An 18969-nucleotide genomic window follows, 5' to 3' on the forward strand; every position below is an offset into this window, starting at 1 on the left:
GAGAATTGGTCAATGCGACATAATCCCTTCAATTTCAGTCAGAAATCTTGGCATTACTTTAAGTCAGGACGGTAGCATGTCTGACCATATCAATATGTTGTGCAGAAATGGTTTCTTCTCTTTGCATAGAATAAGTAAGATTCGTAAACTTCTTGACAGATCTACAACTGAAAAACTAGTCCATGCATTTGTGACTCTCACTTAGACTATTGTAACAGTCTTTGTTTGGTATCCCTAGAGGACAACTTGCTCGACTACAGTCTTTACAGAATGCTGCGGCGAGGTTAGTTTCTCGTACGCGCAAATTCGATCATGTCACACCCGTTCTCAAAGATTTACATTGGTTACCTGTAGAGGCCCGCATCAGATTTAAAATTCTGTTGCTTACATTCAAAATTATCCATGGAAATGCACCTATTTATCTGAGAGATTTTTTAGATTTATATGTACCTGCCAGAGACCTGCGATCGAGTGACAAATTATGTTTAACCCAGCCCCGTGGCAACTTTAACAAGACATATGGACAGTAAGCATTTTCAGTATGTTCACCCTTACTATGGAATGATTTGCCATTTGAAATTAAGACCGCCAGAAGTGTAGATAGTTTTAAGCGCAGTTTGAAAACCTACCTTTTTACTCAGTTTTATTTGTAATTTTCTGTTTTAATTTTTTAGTGTGGTTGTATTTTTAAATTATTTTATACAGCTATGTACAATGTGCTGAGACGTATGTGTAGTGCATTTTAAACAATTTTTAATAATAATAATAATAATTATACGTTAACAGAGCAGCTCTTTTATCGATAAAACATAGCCTAAAGCATATCTGTCATACTACTTGCCTTTCATTATGTTTATTATGAACATCAATGCAGCTCCACCTGATGGTGGCGGCGTTGTGAACATATCAAATGGCCCTAATTTGGTCTTCAACGGCCTTGACAGCTTTGCCCGATAATTATGTAGGTCATCGAGGTTAATGGTTCCACCTAGAATAAAATGTAGTAAATTCAGCACTTTAATATATAGCCATAAAGTGCTCCTTTAATTATGTAGTTTCACATCTTTGTCGAGACAGTAATGGGAGGGGTGAAAAATGAAAGATTTGTTGTGATAACCCTCATGAAAATGACGTGAGTTATGAGAGTGACCAGTCATCGTCCACGACGCAGTCTCTGCCGGCGGAAATTTAGACAATTTTTTTGAAGTCAACTGTTGATAGAAAGGGTCTTGGACAAAACAAAATGTACGCACATGCTATTTTACATAAAAGATAATGCACATAGATGTTTTTTATCATGTTTCTACATATACATATATGCAGACGATCATGTAAATACATATATACATATACTAAACATATTTATATATAACAGTATATATATAACAGTATATATATAACAATATATATATATATATATATATATATATATATATATATATATATATATATATATATATATATATATATATATATATATAACAGGGCTCGAAATTAGCGGTAGTCCCGGGTCCACAGACTACCAACTTTTCTCTGGGGGTACCAAAATCCATGAAATGGTAGCCCACATGGACTACCAAAGGCCAGGACCTGAAATTCTGGACCTGCAAGTCTGTCACTTTGGGACCGGCTAAATGCAATACAAACCCAGCTGGACACAGAAAGGCCAAACTATGACTTTGTTATGCGAATTACGAAGACGACCGTGCGGAATTTTGCAACAAAGTTTCTATATCTGAACTGCCGTATTTCAATGACAGGCACAGGAAATGATAGCCAATGAAAATGCATTTTGTTGCATTTTGATCATAATATAGCAATCACAATTACACAAAAATTATATGCCTCCTCCATTTTAGCCCAGCTATAGTTAAATAATAACACATGAGAGCGAGGGCAAGATCACGATTTATTGCCTGCCCAAGGGATGGTGGTCATGATCGAAATACTGATGATGCCCGAGCCGTAGGCGAGGGCATCATCAGTATTTCGATCATGACCACCAGCCCGAGGGCAGGCAAAAAATCGTGATCTTGCCAAAGCTCTCATGTGTTATTATTTTTATTACACCGAACAAGCAAACATGCAAAGAAACAAAAACACAAAGACTTCTTCGAGTACAGTTCGCCTTCTGAGTCCGAACCTCAGCGTAAATGTTGTCAGTGCCGAGTCTAGGGTTGCCGCTAAAGTTTGCCGATCTCCTCGGTGGCGTATCCAAATTTGTTGCTTGTATAGTCGCTGAACACAGAAATTGCATTCCTTGTTGCCATTTTCGTTCGTTTGCTGTTTACCTGCATCAAAATATCGTCTAACTGTGCCGGTGACAGCTCTGCATGACGTTTCGCAGCCATAAGTTGCCAACTGCAAAGTACAACAAGCGAACGACAATTTGTTTTGCGCAGAAAGGATGCGCAGTAAGTAAAATGACGTCATCCATGGAATATCAAATGCAGAGGGCATCATCACATTCGCAGAGGGCATCATCACGTTCTTTTACATGTCACGTGAGTCGTGTTTAACCAATGGCAGTGCACGTTGAATGAGTGAGGTGTAATAATATGTCTTAGTGCTAAGAAGGTTGTATCGTTGTCATGACGACTATCAAAATTTGCATACGACTCTGACAGTGAAACCGGTTGTCAATAGGTCATCAAACTGTTGAGTATCGCTAACTTCCTTTATACCTGCTTCCATTGGTATTAAAGGTGTGCAAGTATTCACATCAAGTGACTAGAAAATTCACTTTATGAGCAGAATCTTGTTTGGTTAACGAAAAAAGATACCCCTGAGCTAAAATACACATGGGCTACCAACCATTGTCACTGGACTACCAACTTCAGAAAATGGCAGCCGAAGTGGACTATCAGGGAAAAAAGTTTATTTCGAGCAATATATATATATATACGACTGTGGTTTTTAGGTTGTCCCAAGTTTATTTCGAGCAATATATATATATATATATATATATATATATATATATATATATATATATATATATATATATATATATATATATATATATATATATATATATATATATATATATATATATATATATATATATATATGTTCGACTGTGGTTTTTCAGGTTGTCCCCAGTGTTGTCGGTGGCGTGGTTATGATAAATTCGTTTGTAGGATATTACACACGTACCAATCTTCTGGTTCAAATAGTTTATTATAACAGCACAACGTTTCGTCCTAAAAGTAGGACTTCCTCAGGTGCTACAGATCAAAAGTTTCAACACGGAGTAAGTCACAGTGATATTTAACGTACAAAAGTTACATGTCGGAGAAAATACTAAGTGACAGTATGGTGAAAATACAGGAGTTGTTTCTTACCTATTTGAATGGCTCAGATGTTGAATGGCAATTGGGAGAATGTTTGAATGTGTATTTATAGTGTGGCTGGGAGGGCGCTAGTGTTGGAATTTGAATAAAGACAATGGGAGTAGCTAGCTGTGAATATTTAGGCCGTCAGGTGTTAATGTCTTTAATTTGGAAATCCACAAGGATTCCAGCTTTTTTCGAAGCGGGTCGTCCATTTTATTGATTTTCACAATGCCAACTATTGAAACGTCTTGGATTGTGTGTTGATCTGAATTGAAATGGAGCGCTACTGGCATGTTTGAGTTACGACGGATGGTGGACAGATGGTTATTGAATCTTAATCGAAATTCTGTTTTGGTCTCTCCTACGTACTGTTTTTTGCATTTATTACAGGTTATAAGATATATTATGTTTTTAGACTTGCATGTGATGTTTTGTGTAATAGTGTGAACTGTATTATTTGAGTGGCTATGGAAACTGGTGGCATTTGTCGAATGTTTACAGATGTTGCAGCCCCTGGTTGAGCCACATTTGTAGAAACCTGCTGGTGCATCGGACTACCCTCATACATTAAAGACACAACCCACTTCCTTCAACGTATTCAAAACCTTGGGCAAGTACCTAAAGGAAGTATTCTCGCCACCTTTGACGTCACTTCGCTCTACACCAACATTCCCATAGATGAGGTATTGCAGCATGCCAAAGAGTACTGGACAACAGGTTCCACCCACAAAAACAATAATCAGGTTCCTCAAACTCATTCTCCACAACAACAATTTCACTTTTAATAACTCACACTTTCTACAGGTGTTCGGCACAGCGATGGGCCAAAAGATGGCCCCTAGCTATGCTAATATTTTCATGGGCGAATTGGAACTTCAGATCTTACAAAAAGCGCCACAAACACCACTTGATTGGGCCAGATTCATAGATGACATCAACTCCATCTGGGCACATGATAAATCCATAGTCAATGCATTCCATCAATTCATCAACACTATACACCCCACCATAAAATTTACCATGACACTCTCACAAACTTCCGTCCCTTTTCTTGATATCTCGCAACACTTGGATAAAGAGGGCAACATCGAAACAGATTTCTACAAAAAACCACAGACACGAATCAACATTTGGCATTTACGTCATCACACCCTAGGCACACAAAACTAGGCATACCCTATGGATTAGCCATCCGCATATGTAGAATATGCTCCAGGCATGACTGGAGGGACACCCGCTTAAAGGAATTGACAACATCATTAATCAAGCGGGGATACCCAGAAAGCTTGGTTATAGACCAAATAAATCGGGCCAAATCAATTCCTAGAAACACCCTCCTACAATACAAAATAAAACCACACCAAACACGTATTCCTTTTGTAGTTACATTTAACCCTCGGCACCCAAACATCAAACAGATCGTTCAAACTCACTTCAATATATTACAAAAATCACCCCGTTGTAAAAGTGCCATCGCTGAAACTCCAATCATAGCACACCGCCGTAGTAGAAACCCGCGAGATCTATTAGTTCACAGTGAACTACAACAGTCCGATGCACCAGCAGGTTTCTACAAATGTGGCTCAACCAGGGCTGCAACATCTGTAAACATTCGACAAATGCCACCAGTTTCCATAGCCACTCAAATAATACAGTTCACACTATTACACAAAACATCACATGCAAGTCCAAAAACATAATATATCTTATAACCTGTAATAAATGCAAAAAACAGTACGTAGGAGAGACCAAAACAGAATTTCGATTAAGATTCAATAACCATCTGTCCACCATCCGTCGTAACTCAAACATGCCAGTAGCGCTCCATTTCAATTCAGATCAACACACAATCCAAGACGTTTCAATAGTTGGCATTGTGAAAATCAATAAAATGGACGACCCGCTTCGAAAAAAGCTGAATCCTTGTGGATTTCCAAATTAAAGACATTAACACCTGACGGCCTAAATATTCACAGCTAGCTACTCCCATTGTCTTTATTCAAATTCCAACACTAGCGCCCTCCCAGCCACACTATAAATACACATTCAAACATTCTCCCAATTGCCATTCAACATCTGAGCCATTCAAATAGGTAAGAAACAACTCCTGTATTTTCACCATACTGTCACTTAGTATTTTCTCCGACATGTAACTTTTGTACGTTAAATATCACTGTGACTTACTCCGTGTTGAAACTTTTTGATCTGTAGCACCTGAGGAAGTCCTACTTTTAGGACGAAACGTTGTGCTGTTTTAATAAACTATTTGAACCAGAAGATTGGTACGTGTGTAATATCCTACAAACGAATATATATATATATATATATATATATATATATATATATATATATATATATATATATATATATATATATTATATATATATATATATATATATATAAATTTATTGCTGTTAATGTCTGTTCGGTCCTCATTCACCTATATTAGGACAGTTTTGTAATACAGTGCATAAGTGTCGTATCAATCACTAACTCTCACACAGAGGACAGGTCTGAGTTGGGATATGTCTATACTACAGAGCAAAACGGAACCTTTCCTTTCAGCCCTTGTTCATACGAAATGCATACGCGTACTCATGGAATCTTCAACGGATACTGGTACTATAGTTTTCAAGTTCTCAATTATTAACTCTGGTATCTGCCTGATTATGCATATGTACCCACCGGCTTCTTGAATATCCGCGACAACATCCTCAGCAAGCTGTCCACGGTAGAAGGAGTCTATGCCTCCTGTAGCAATACGCCGTAAAGTTTGTGCATACTTTGGTCGAACCATTCTGTGTCTTGCTCTGTAAACCTCACCGGACTCGTTGATTAATAGATTTCTGGGGAAAGCAAGTGATGAACAGAATAGATGACTGATGAATTGAAAAGTCAGACCTTTCATTTATCTATTCATACATACACGGAAATCCACCAATCCGTCTACTATAGGGGCATGGAAGCATACATACGACTGCATACGTACAGGCACATACATACATACATACATACATACATACATACATACATACATACATACATACATACATACATTTCAGGAATTCAAACTGATAACAAATTATACTCAACTTCAACGGTTGCAATTGTGCAATCTTGTCTTTCTTCTTCTCTATGGCATTTTTCAAGGCTGATCCAATCGTGATTCCCTCGGAAGCGAGTCTGATTGCAGGTTGAAATAAGTCTACCCAAGGCAGTTTACCATAGCGTTGGTGAGCCAACCAGTAACCACTGATTTCACCTGGCACTGCGATACACAATCCTGCTTTGGATGGATCAGGCATATAGTCAAAACTTTACAGCAAACTACAAAGCCATGTGTATGTTAAATTGCTATGAATTGCTGTTCTAAAAGAGTACCATAGCACACTAATTGCATTGATTACGGAAGCTCATGAACTGTGCGATGTTCCTTCAGTCCATCTTGAGACGTTTCTGCAGTTGACTAAACTTCAGTGTAATTGTGAAAACTTTCGAACGAATCAGTCGTATTCTTTTTATATTTAAAAGATGCACACTGCAAACCTGGCAACTTCGCTAGCCAATCTTCCGAATCTTTTACTTTTAACAGTCACAGTGTATAAATTCGCCACAAACAATTCTCCTTATTATCTCTGTAATTAAAACAAGTTCAGCTTTTAAAAAGAAATTTTGTGAACCACGTTTAAATTGAGGCAAAAGAACTTTTCAGTATCGAGGGACAAAAGTTTGGAATTCTTTTCCCACAGAAATGAAATTCGCAAAAAACGAAATGAGCTTCAAATTTCTACTGAAATGGTTTGTTACAAAAATATTCATTTGGCTGCGTTCACAAAAAAACTGTGGGGGAGGGCTGGAGGAATTCAGGGGGATTCCAAATTTTTTGGGGTAGTAGAGGGGGAACCTGAAAGTTTTTCTCTGCCTATAGGGGAACTGAACATTTTTTGGTTCCCTTTTTTTACGATTCCATGGTTTCATAAGTAATTCAATGAAAATTTAATAACATTTTTTATGTCATCCAATTGTACTAATGTAAGTAATAGTTAAACAAGATCTAGAACCATTTCGTCATTACTTTTGACTCGAAAAAATCTAAAAATGTATGAATTTTCTTAAAACAAAAATACCAATAGGCCTAGTATCGAGGCAGAAGCTGCAACTGTTGATATTTTTTTCAATATTTTTGTGCAGTACATCACAACAGTTTCTTGCTGTCTCCCTACACATGCTACAGCATGCTGAAACACACAGTATTCAGTTTGGCGACTAAAACACGTATTTATGAATATTGGATGATAACTGAATTAGATTCCGTACTGAAAGTCATTTGTCAATGATACAAATGCGGGGTACATATTCACAGGCTGTGTTGGCAAGCTGAATACGGGACAGTTCAACAGCCTGTAGGAAGTACAACAAGAATGTAGTTGTATAACCTGAACAAAAATATTGTCAAAATTATCAAAGATAATACAGCTACTGTCTTACTGGTGCTTACGGGCAGTGTCACTGTCATTGCCTATCGGCAGTGACAGAGATAGCTCTGACTATGAAGTACTGAGTTCGGGTCATGTGTCGCTCATGACAGTAAAGTATGCTTGTACACAAGATCAGGCCGTAAAGCAACACATGGAAAAGCAGAAGATAGGGGTCACCATGCTTGATTTTCAAAATTTTCACTGTCTCATCGTAAAATAACACAGAAGTAAAACTTTGAATAGTAAAAGCTCTAATTTAAATTTTAAAATGTAGGACTAAATGGAATTATTTTATTTTCTACAAATTTACCATTACTACACCAAAAATTTCATAGATTAAAACGTTTCTTTGATGGAATATTTTAACCAAGTTCCTGTATTGTAAATTTTGTAAAAATTATAATTAGCATAAAATGTAGCCCGGAATTCACAATCTGCATACTCATTATCGTCATTTTGTGTGTTCTTCAGCAGGTCCCATTGGCCTGGCCGGATCGAGTTGGATTAACTCAAGTCGGCTTTGACCGACAAATTAAAAAGTCCACTGATATGTATAAAAATGAATCAATTTAATTTAAGAATTTGCTTTAGGAATGTGGCTCTACAAACTGCTAATAACAGGTAGTGCTGAATATCTACCGGTAGAACTGCTCAATACATGTATATTTTTCCTTGCGTGCATCCCTAATAAATATGTGGCTATATGATAATTGTGGGGGGGAGCGGGGGCTTGAAAATGTTTGAGGATATTGACGGGGGTCTGAAAAAGATAAGATTTCAATCGTGATTCCTCCAGCCCCCCCCCCCCACCCCACCCCACTTCAATCTTTATGTGTGAACGCAGCCTTATCATGTTTTATGAGTAAAACCTGATGGCAAACTTGACGGGAACTAAGGAGAGCTTACCATTACTTGGGGAGCAGTAACTGTTGCCTACAGAAAAATTCCGTTCCAGGACTGAGGCAGGTGCTGCAACGCGAGCGTCGATTGCATCAATTACACCTTTCTCTTTGTTATATACCACCATAAAATGTCCGCCACCAACACCAACGCTGTGGGTATTCACAACTCCAGTACACAACATAGCCGCTATCGCAGCGTCCACAGCATTTCCACCTTGTTGAAGAATCGCCCTGTGGTGTGTACATAAGTACGAACTCTGATAGTCTTTTATTGCAAAATTTCCAACCCCATGGATGACGGTCATCAACCTCCAATATCCAACCCATTAACCTATGGTCTGTTCAGGTGTAAATCTCCCCGCCAGATGTAGATACTATACTTCACCCGGGAGTGTCAGGGTTCAACGAGTTATTTTGCCTTACTCCTTCTCGGTATATCTAATCTAATTTATAACACTCCTCATGCTCATTCCGTGTCGCAATTCGCCAGAATACGTCACGTGAAGAGAAAATAGATACGTCTAGTCCCCACTGAATCTACAAAAATGACGTCAAAGGGTATTTTTTGAAAAGCTATTTCCCTAGGGAAATAGTTTTGCCCAAATTTGGAAAAGTGACCGGTCACGTGACCGTAGTGTCGTCTGCAGCTTTCAAACAATGGCGGGCGAGCAGAACGTGATGTGCGCCCGGGATGAGCGGACACGACGAGCCGCTCTCTAAAACAGATAGATTTTCCGTTCCAACAGCGTAGGATCTTGAGTAGCTCATCGACAAAAAAGATTCAAGTGCAACCAAGGATTTTGCAAGGTATACTTAGAATATTTTTGGAAGAAAGTGGCACCATACTGTAACCGCTGTGGAAATATTGCCAAGTAAACTTGTCGCAATGGATTGTTGCGGTGCAAAATATCAAAACACATTAAAAACTATAACATAATACAACATGAGCGTGTGGTGTGTTATAAAACACCTATAACCTGGTCTTTATTCGGGCTATAGCGCCCGTTTATTACCCCTCGTGGCCGTGTGTTACCAGAAACACATCGCTATACCCCTCGGCCTAAGGCCTCTGGAAATAGCGATATGTTTCTTGTAACACACGGACCCTCGGGGTAATAAACAGGCGCTATAGCCCTCATGAGTAAGTAATAGTCGCGCCAGCGGCTTACTGACTACGCATGCGCTTATTCATAATATACTATGCGACTAACCGGAAGTGTACCCTACCTTTACGGGCGCCGCCATGTTTTTTTGAGTACTCGTAAATAAACAAATACAAAACGTGCAAATTATTATTTTATAACATGCCATTTATAAAATATATCTTTTGTTAGCCAGTAAGTGTTATTATCCACCTTGTCGCTGATACAAAATATCGTTAATATCACGCATAAAAAGTAGAAAATGGGAGAAAACTGCCGTGCATATGAACGGGGGCATACGCAAAGAATGCTGGGATTGAATTTTAGAAAAGCGCCCCCTATGTCAATTAGTAGATTAAAATTGCCAGTTTTTTGACGGAACGCTCTAGTTTTCAGCTTGCAAGTGGAAGGTGGGCAGTGCGGTTACCATTGCAATGGTAACGATGGCATATACGTCTCTTGTTTAACACAATAGGCTGTTATCATGGTAAAAATTGCCAATTTTTGTCCAACATTTTTACAAATTACAGAAAATCTATTCCTGCACTGCTGCAGGGTTTGACGTCGTGTAAGCTTACGTCAGTGTACGTACGTGAACTGTTTTCATCAGAGGGAAAGTGGGCATAGTTGTCATATAAACGTATAGAAGTAACAATTAATTACATTTTATCGTGAATCAATACAAATAACACCGCCAATCTTAACCCCTGGCGCGACACCAAGGGCCGAGCCCTATATAATATTAGGTGTTTAATAATGTTCATCTGAAAGTTGAAAACTTAAACGGGTGATATATATATATATATATATATATATATATATATATATATATATATATATATATATATATATTTACACAAAATTACTTCAAGTACAAAGTAATGGTATCTGTTACTTAAGTTTCATGCATCCCGCAATCTTTAGACAGATGTTTCAAAGCAGCTAATTGTTCACTCGTTAAGTCAAGGCTGCTTTTATGCAAAGTTGGGCGGCTCGACGAAAAACATGAGTATATGATGACGTCAAACATAAAAATTCCTTGGGATTATATATTTATCACATGAACAGTCTTTTTATATTTCTTTGATGTGGATGGATCAAAATTATTGTAACAAAGTGCATGATTTTTATCGCGACTTTGTGTTTTATTTATGCGGATTACTTTCATTTAATGAGTAAAGCGGCCCGTCACCCAGGAGATTTGCAAATGTTTACAGGTATACTTTCATTCATAAATCCGATTAAGCCTACATTTTGACGCATCGAATGGTATCTCCACCAATTAGACATACGGATTCGATCACGTGCGCGTGTCAATCACTGTCTCGCGCTGGACCGATGCCAAGGCATGTCTGCCATCGGTGGATATAGCTTTCACCTCGCTATCGACTGATAACAATAGTATTTTGAGTATTTACAATTATATTTATGAAGTTAATGCAATGACACGATCGAAACAGTAGTAATCATCCTTAGAGATGCTGTGGCTTTTAAAATATCACAAGTTTACGACCTTGGCGAGCCCGAAAGATTCAGATCAATGACACACAGAGTGTAAGCTTATACGCTTGTAGTGGGCTCTGCCGTTACCGGTATTCGCAGGTGTCCATCTCGATCGTCAATGTTTTCGTCTTACGGACTTTGATGTTTGCCGTGACACATATATCGCCCGCAGGTACATCCCAATTTTGTTACTTGATGGGAACTCTGTTCTGTTGTGAGTGTTGTCCGAGTCAACTTTCGAAATACATCGGATTTTACAGAGTATTTTTACAGAGGATTTTAGAGTAAAGGCTACAGGTCGACAGCTTATGTCTTCACTACAACCTTACGCTGCAGGTTTGATTCGGATCGAGCAATAACGGAATAATTTGTGTGATGAAGAAAATTTATCGTTGTTTGTCGAATGACTTTATGCTTGAGCCTTCTATGTCGCTTTCCCGAAGATTATACGGTTTTCATTTATTAAGTTGAACTTTCGTTGAGGTGTATCTTTCGGGTTTATCGCCAACCGGGATTACCAGGTACGACGTCGCTTGGCGATCACCAGGTACGACGACGTCCACATTGAGCCTTACGACTGAAGCCGTGACGTTAATGAGCCATTAAAACGATCGACGGTATCCTCATTCGATTCTTGGGAATAGCTAAAGCTTTAGCGACTCGAAATTTCATTGGGCATGCCTTCTATGTTTCCATATTTGGATTTATCGGGGTCAATTTTTTATCAAAATGCCAGGCGAGCACGGCATCGATCACGACAGATCGGTCTGTGTCGCGACGTGCACGTACGAAGAGTACCATTGCAGGAAAAAAGTTCCAGTTGATGACGTACAACAGGAGTAATATGGATTTCTTATCTGTGCTGCTGTACGTCACACAGGTGGAGATACGGGCCATTTCATGTGATAAATATATGTATAACAACACAAATAAACTCAAGTACGAAGTAATGATATATGTTACTTAAGTTTAATGCATCCTCTTCAGAGAGAGAGAGAGAGAGAGAGAGAGAGAGAGAGAGAGAGAGAGAGAGAGCACAAAAACTTGCCCTGTCAATATCGAGAAGGGGGTAACGGAATTTTATCATCCTCACCAATTTCGACATAGGTGCAAGACGATTCTGCCAGCCCATTCCTGGCCACTATATTAGAGCCTTCCTTTAGAAACTGCAGCTTCAAATAATGTACTAATGTGAAACATTACGCTCATTTCTTCTGTGTACAACCCTTACCAACGGTTTATAATGGTTTATTCCAGGCAACCTTGTTTCCCAAAAGAACTGTAGCTGTAATGGCGGTTATACGTGGAGGAAAACACAATTATGTGACTAGCAAAAGAGATTTGCAAAGAAATTATATAAGTAAAGCATTGTATTGGGGGAGTTCGCTATACCCATCACATGCCTAAACCATCTACAGTAATAACTTCTTTGCATAAATTCTGAATTTATGTAATTATTCTATGATCACAGAAATATGATTTTTGTTTTTCAACACTGTTCATATTCATAAATTATAAATTTATCAATAATATGAGTAATTACATTTTTATTATGACCAATTTATGACCAATTCATGACTAATTATCAAATTTATGATTCATCATCAAATGGTTTGAACACCCAGGCACTGAAGAATGATTTAACGTTTTTACTTACTTTCCGACTTGAGAACATGTTTTGTGGTCTGCTACTACAACTGCGTGTGTGAAGACGAATCCCTCGGCGGTCAGCGATGGATTGATGCAGGGACTGTTATGTGAGTCCACGTTTACAAAGTCACGGGCACACTTTAATGTCGCACAAATTGCTGTCATTACGACGAAAGTCGCAAAGAGTGTTGAGCCCGGAACATAAGACATCGTCTACAGACATGAGTAGATATTGGTAACTAGCCAAAGTCAAATTATGTGCAATTTCCTTTTAAATATAAATTGACTATGACAATGAGGGAGGTTATGATGGTATTGCTGAACACTAATGTATCGGGCACGGCAAGGTTGGTATTCAAATTTTCTTTATAAAGCGAATGTGACAGTGAGGGAGTTTACGATGGTATTGTCAGCTAATACGATTAATCTAAGATACAACTTGTAATTTTAAAAACAGAGATATCAGATATTATATCAGTGTTCGCGGTCGAAATTCTGACAATGCGTTTCACATACGCAAAGGCTAAGCAAACATGTGTATCGTCATCATCTGAAGGCGTAACGGCCACTTCCACATTAAATCGTGAGCCAAAATGTTGTAATTAATTTTGTTGACACTTGTAATAAATGATCACGATGACGAGGATATTTTATATAGCAACATGAAATTTTGATGTACCGGTATTCATACTGATTCAGAGAAACAAATTTGAATGAAAAATAAAAATACGAAACTTATCAAAATCACACATACACTGACAGCGTGAAACTTGGTATTCAGGTACTGTAACCATGAAGGTAACGTTTCTCGCTCTATAATCATAAAACATGTGCCTCTAGAATTTAACGGGATTTCTCTTTGCACGCGAGGTGAAAATTTCCCTTGCCCTTGCTTGTTGATACAAATGTACTTCCTTCAAATACGGTATTTCAAAGTTCAGATGTGGACAACAATGATGATATTGGAATTTCACCTAAAGGTTTCATTTCACTTTTTATTGTAGTCCACAGGTAACTGTTAAACATTTTCCCTCACAAAACTTGCTATATCTCTAATATGTAAGTAATAGGAATAGTTCATTGCCCTCAGTAAGCTCGATTTACAGGGATACAAGCATCATAGTTGCCATGGCAAGATGCTCATGTGACAGATAATTATACTTTTATCAAGATTTACAGTTAAATGATGTCAGAGAAAGGAAAGAAGATGCCGTCACTAACAAGGCTGTGTAGTAACATAAGATTGTATAAATCCTGAACACTTTGACATTTATCGTCATCTTTTGTGTTCTTACATTTTGCCACAATGTCACCAAATCACCCAGCAACAAATTTAGCCCTTAACATCCCTCGGCAAAATCCCCACCAAAGCGAATGCAACATTCTGTCAATAAGTAAATCTTTAAGGCTAAAATACGGCGGTTTCAATCCGGTTCGTACTCACAACGTACGGCACCCAGTGGCCTAGTGGAGAAGCCACAGACAAAACCGCTCGACCCAATCCCCAATCTCAAAAACATTGGTTCAATACTCGAACTAAGTTGTTACATTTTTCTGACTGCGACCTTTCCACACGCTGTAGAGTTCGTAAAGCACTCACACTCGTACGCTCACTATCACACATCACAAATAAACTGTATCGAAGCGAAGCAATGAATACATCCCTTAAACTTGGCTAAAGTCAGCCCCAGCGACAATTCTGTCCACCAGCGGAGCAATTCTGTCCACCATCGGAGCTAAAAAATACATGTACAGAAATACCGAATACACGTCACAACTTAAGTTAAATCACATGTCTGATCCAAATGACGTACATATTCATCAAGTTCAAACAAAATAAATTAAATAATCGAACGACCGCATTGTGAACGGCCAAACAATTATGACATGTTGCAAGTTTGTGAAACCCTGTCGTTTGGACGTACTTAAAAAAGGAAAATGATATTTCAGCAGTAAGCCTAACAGTCAATATGTCTATTCGAACTTAATATATATCATTTGGCCGCGAAAGGTCACGGATTATTTCCTTCCATAATCCCAATGAATTTTTATTTCAATATATAAACAATTGCACTCCATCTTTATCTGTACAAACACATTCATACCTTTAGTGACACTTCGCACATATTTTAGGATAAATGCTATTTTTATGAAAAGTTACAAGGATGAAATACTCGGTGCCGTACGTTGTGAGTTCGAACCCGATTGAAATCAACGTATATTATATACAATCATATGGACAAAATGACTTTTTCTATACTAGCTATACATTTTTAAGAAATTATTCAGAAGGAAAATGGACAGTTTGTTTCATTTTGGCACAATGCATCTGTAAAAGTCATGACACCATATTGGATCCCAGAATATGGAATTACTCTCAGACTGAAAACTTAAACAAATAGGGCAGTCGACTCTCACGTTGCAACACGAATAGTTTACATTCTCACTTGAAACTTGACATCAATTAATTGAATTTTAACTTTGTGTAGTTTGATAAATTCAATGCTCTGCTGTCTGGTCAAAAATAAAAACTCAAATCCTCCTCTATTTTCAACCAAGTTTTTCTGAATAGAGTGTCAGAAAAAGAATGCAATTCACTTCAGTTACAAGGTTGCAATAGGATCCTCTTATTTACTGTTCATAGAGACTGCCAACGCAGTACTGTGACCTCGCATTAAGTTATTGTCCAATGTTACAGCTTAACTACATCGAGGAATTCCGATGGACTGTGTTATAACTGCGTGAATTTGGCATAAATACCAATGGTCATTCAGGACTCAAGTGCAGTTGTGAACTTTTGCAAATATATAATAACGACAGAAATATCAAATTTTATCAACAATATTCATAATCATAAATTTATCAGTAACAGTTTCTGTACTACTACAACTGAATTTGTTTACACTCTTGCTATCACCGAGCGACTTATCTCCTTGTGATTAAATATAGTTTATGCACTATATATTAAGAGGAATTCGCCAGTAGAGGTGTTGTTTCCATACAATTGTTCTACTCATATAAACCGTTCCACAACACTGAAAGTCTGCCCAGTAAATATTCACAAACATCTCATTGCAGGTGTTAAACAGTTACAGGTTTAACAGTCGTGATTTCGTTTTGTGCCGGCTTTAAACTAAGAAAATGAAGAGTCCTTTCACTGGCATTTCCAATATAGTGCATATATATTCTAATTCGCATGGGAAAGCAAAGGTATCACAATAAGTTAGTCTAGAAATCATTGTCTCACCTTCGTCACCGACTGGTTCAAATGTTTTCGCTTTGTTGCTGTGTGTGGCTGGGGCATATTCAACGGTGGTCATTGAAAGCTTTTTAATCGGATGGGAAGGTGTTCCTGTGTATTATGTATACATATGGCGCGTAATCCATACCAAAATTGACATCTGACATTTTGAGCCAACCCCCATGCGACACCCACGAACCTACATGCAACTCTCACAAACCTGCATGCAACTCACGAACCTACATACAAATGCCGTATTCGGGGCATGATTCATTAATGCAAATGAGATTGTGGGTAGCGAAGGGTAGCGGAGGTAGCGGACCTTAATTTCAAAGTTTCATCTACTTTTATCTACCTAGGGAGCCTTCAGTAATTACAAGGGGTGGGCAGGGGGAATTTCGCACACACCTGTCTGTACCGTAAAATGTGACCCTTCCCCTATCCTCCTGTCTAAAACGTGACCCTCCCCTTTGTCCGACATTCTAAAACATGACCCCCCCCCCCAATCACTGCGGTATTCTCCCCAGGAATAACTGAAACAGTATCAGCTAGTTTACAAAACAATTAGTTCAATTGTTATGTTAGGGACAAACAGACAGGAGGGCTAGTGTTTTTGGAGGGACAGTCGCAATTTATCATGCAAGAATGTTTGAAGAGATATGGTATTTCATACATTTGAGAGAGCGTCACCAAGGCAAGATGTGGCTGATTTAGTGCTTCATCCAAAAGTATCAAATCATAATACATGGAATCTATCAGGCAAATTATTGACAATTTTCCCCCACAAAACATGCTATATCTGTATATTATATATGTTTGATAATGTATTTAAATCTACTTTGCTTGGATTGGGAAGTAAAATGTGCATTTGTGTACAAGAAATTTATTTCTGAATTTCATCTGAAAGGTTGGTTCACTATCCATGGTATCTATGATGAAACTATGAATAGTTTTTTCCAATACAAATATAGGTAAATATTTGCATTTGTGTCTCTTGATTATTGATATTAGTGTTCTTGATTAGACTAGAGTGGTTACAAGTCAATGGTTGTGCAAGAAATTTGATTTTGGAATTTCACTGAAAAATTGATTTACTGTACATGGTAGTCTATGAGAGAACTATACACAATTTTTTCCAATATAAAACTGGCAATATCTTTGCATTTATGTACATTTGATAATTGATATACACTTTTCCACCTGTTGCATATGTTTTTGTCTCTTGTCTTTCATCAGTTTTAACTGTTCAAGGTGTTTAATGTAGGATACCACAGCATCTTCTTTGCTTGTGAAACTTGTGGATAATGTGTACGTATTTTGTTGGTGATTTCCTATTCAGGAAATATCACACGGACAATCAAAGTTTGGCCATAAAATCAGCTTCTGTCAAAAGTGACCCTCCCCCCAAGATAGGTTTATAAAACTTGACCCTCCCCCTTGAACTGTTTTCTAAAAAGTGACCCTCCCCTATTCCCCCGGCCCACCCTCCTGTAATTTCTGAAGGCTCCCTTAGCAATTGTTTAAAAGTATAGTACTTGCTAAATGTCAAACAATTACACCAAACTAGCAACCTTTAACATCTCAATCAAGTGCAACACAGCGCGCACGATATTCTGAACTCGGATGGTTATGTCTGCCGAGTTTGAGTAACTAGTGCAAACAACTTCAGCCAGCGGGATTGACTGTACAGCCATGGTCATGGAGGGAACGTGGTACAGCACATCTACCGAACACTAACTAAGTTCCTGGTTTTGGTTCAAGCTAAAGAAGGATAGTGGTAAGTGCCCACTGCTTTGTATTCCTATAAGACACTGTGCGGCTGTTATGAAGCTAATAACCTTTACCCTATTTTTGCCGTTGGTAACTTGTGAGCTTCATAACTGCTGCGGCTTCTACGAGTCACCTCGACCACTGACCGTTTCGATCCAATCATCCCTGGTCACCTGGACCCGGCCCCTTCGGTATGGATACAGGTCGATTACGCTTTATATGTGATGATTTTTCCTATTATTATCATCAAAAATATTATGAATATTAATAAATTATTAATATGAATGTTACAGAATATAAAACCTTTTTTTACAAACAATGTCGTCTGCTTTGTGTAAATACCGTCTGGAAACCCAATTGTTTGATAATTCTGATTATAATTATGATTAATAAAATCATAGTTTTACACATTGTAATCTGGTTATGTTAACAACCCTCTGAAAATCCTTATATAGTTTCACAATCTATGCCAAAATATACATGTGACACCATCACCCATTTTAAGTCTACGTGTGCTCATGTCTTTGTTAAAGAGTCTGTGCTTTCTAATGCATATCGGATTACGCAGACGTCATTTTACTTTGCGTACTTCAAAGTAATTATTCGTGAAATACGCAGAATTTTGCGTTAACGGAAGCTCTGTTAAAACTATAGATAATATTAAAATTTAACTTTTTCTCAGTGAAATTGTCGGAACTCTGCTCACTTCGCTCGTTCCATCCATTCCAACAATTTGGTCTGCAAACCCCCATTCCTGGCCCCCACTGTGCTTCACCCAGCACCAAAACTAAGCAGTCGGAAATTGTGACTGTGATATGAAGAAAGTGCAAATTTATATTATTTTAACAATATTAGTTAAACAGTGCCGCAATTACTGGACGCCTGTGTATAGTGTACGGCGATTTTGACGTCATCGGTTTGTGGCTATACCACTTGTAAAATGATGCCGGG

At 38.1% G+C, this 18969-nt stretch overlaps 1 protein-coding gene across 1 annotated transcript; it reads right to left on the reverse strand.

The window, feature by feature from the left end:
- Positions 1-833: 833 nt before the first annotated feature.
- Positions 834-13172, reverse strand: LOC139134464 (glutathione hydrolase 1 proenzyme-like). Its single transcript, XM_070701324.1, has 5 exons — positions 13015-13172; positions 8717-8943; positions 6426-6615; positions 6018-6178; positions 834-988 (listed from the first exon to the last, which is right to left on the reverse strand). Exons 1-5 carry the CDS (start codon positions 13170-13172, stop codon positions 834-836), a joined length of 891 nt encoding a protein of 296 aa, XP_070557425.1.
- Positions 13173-18969: the final 5797 nt, after the last annotated feature.

This window comes from Ptychodera flava, chromosome 6, assembly GCF_041260155.1.
Source record: "Ptychodera flava strain L36383 chromosome 6, AS_Pfla_20210202, whole genome shotgun sequence".
NCBI classification, from domain to species: domain Eukaryota; kingdom Metazoa; phylum Hemichordata; class Enteropneusta; family Ptychoderidae; genus Ptychodera; species Ptychodera flava.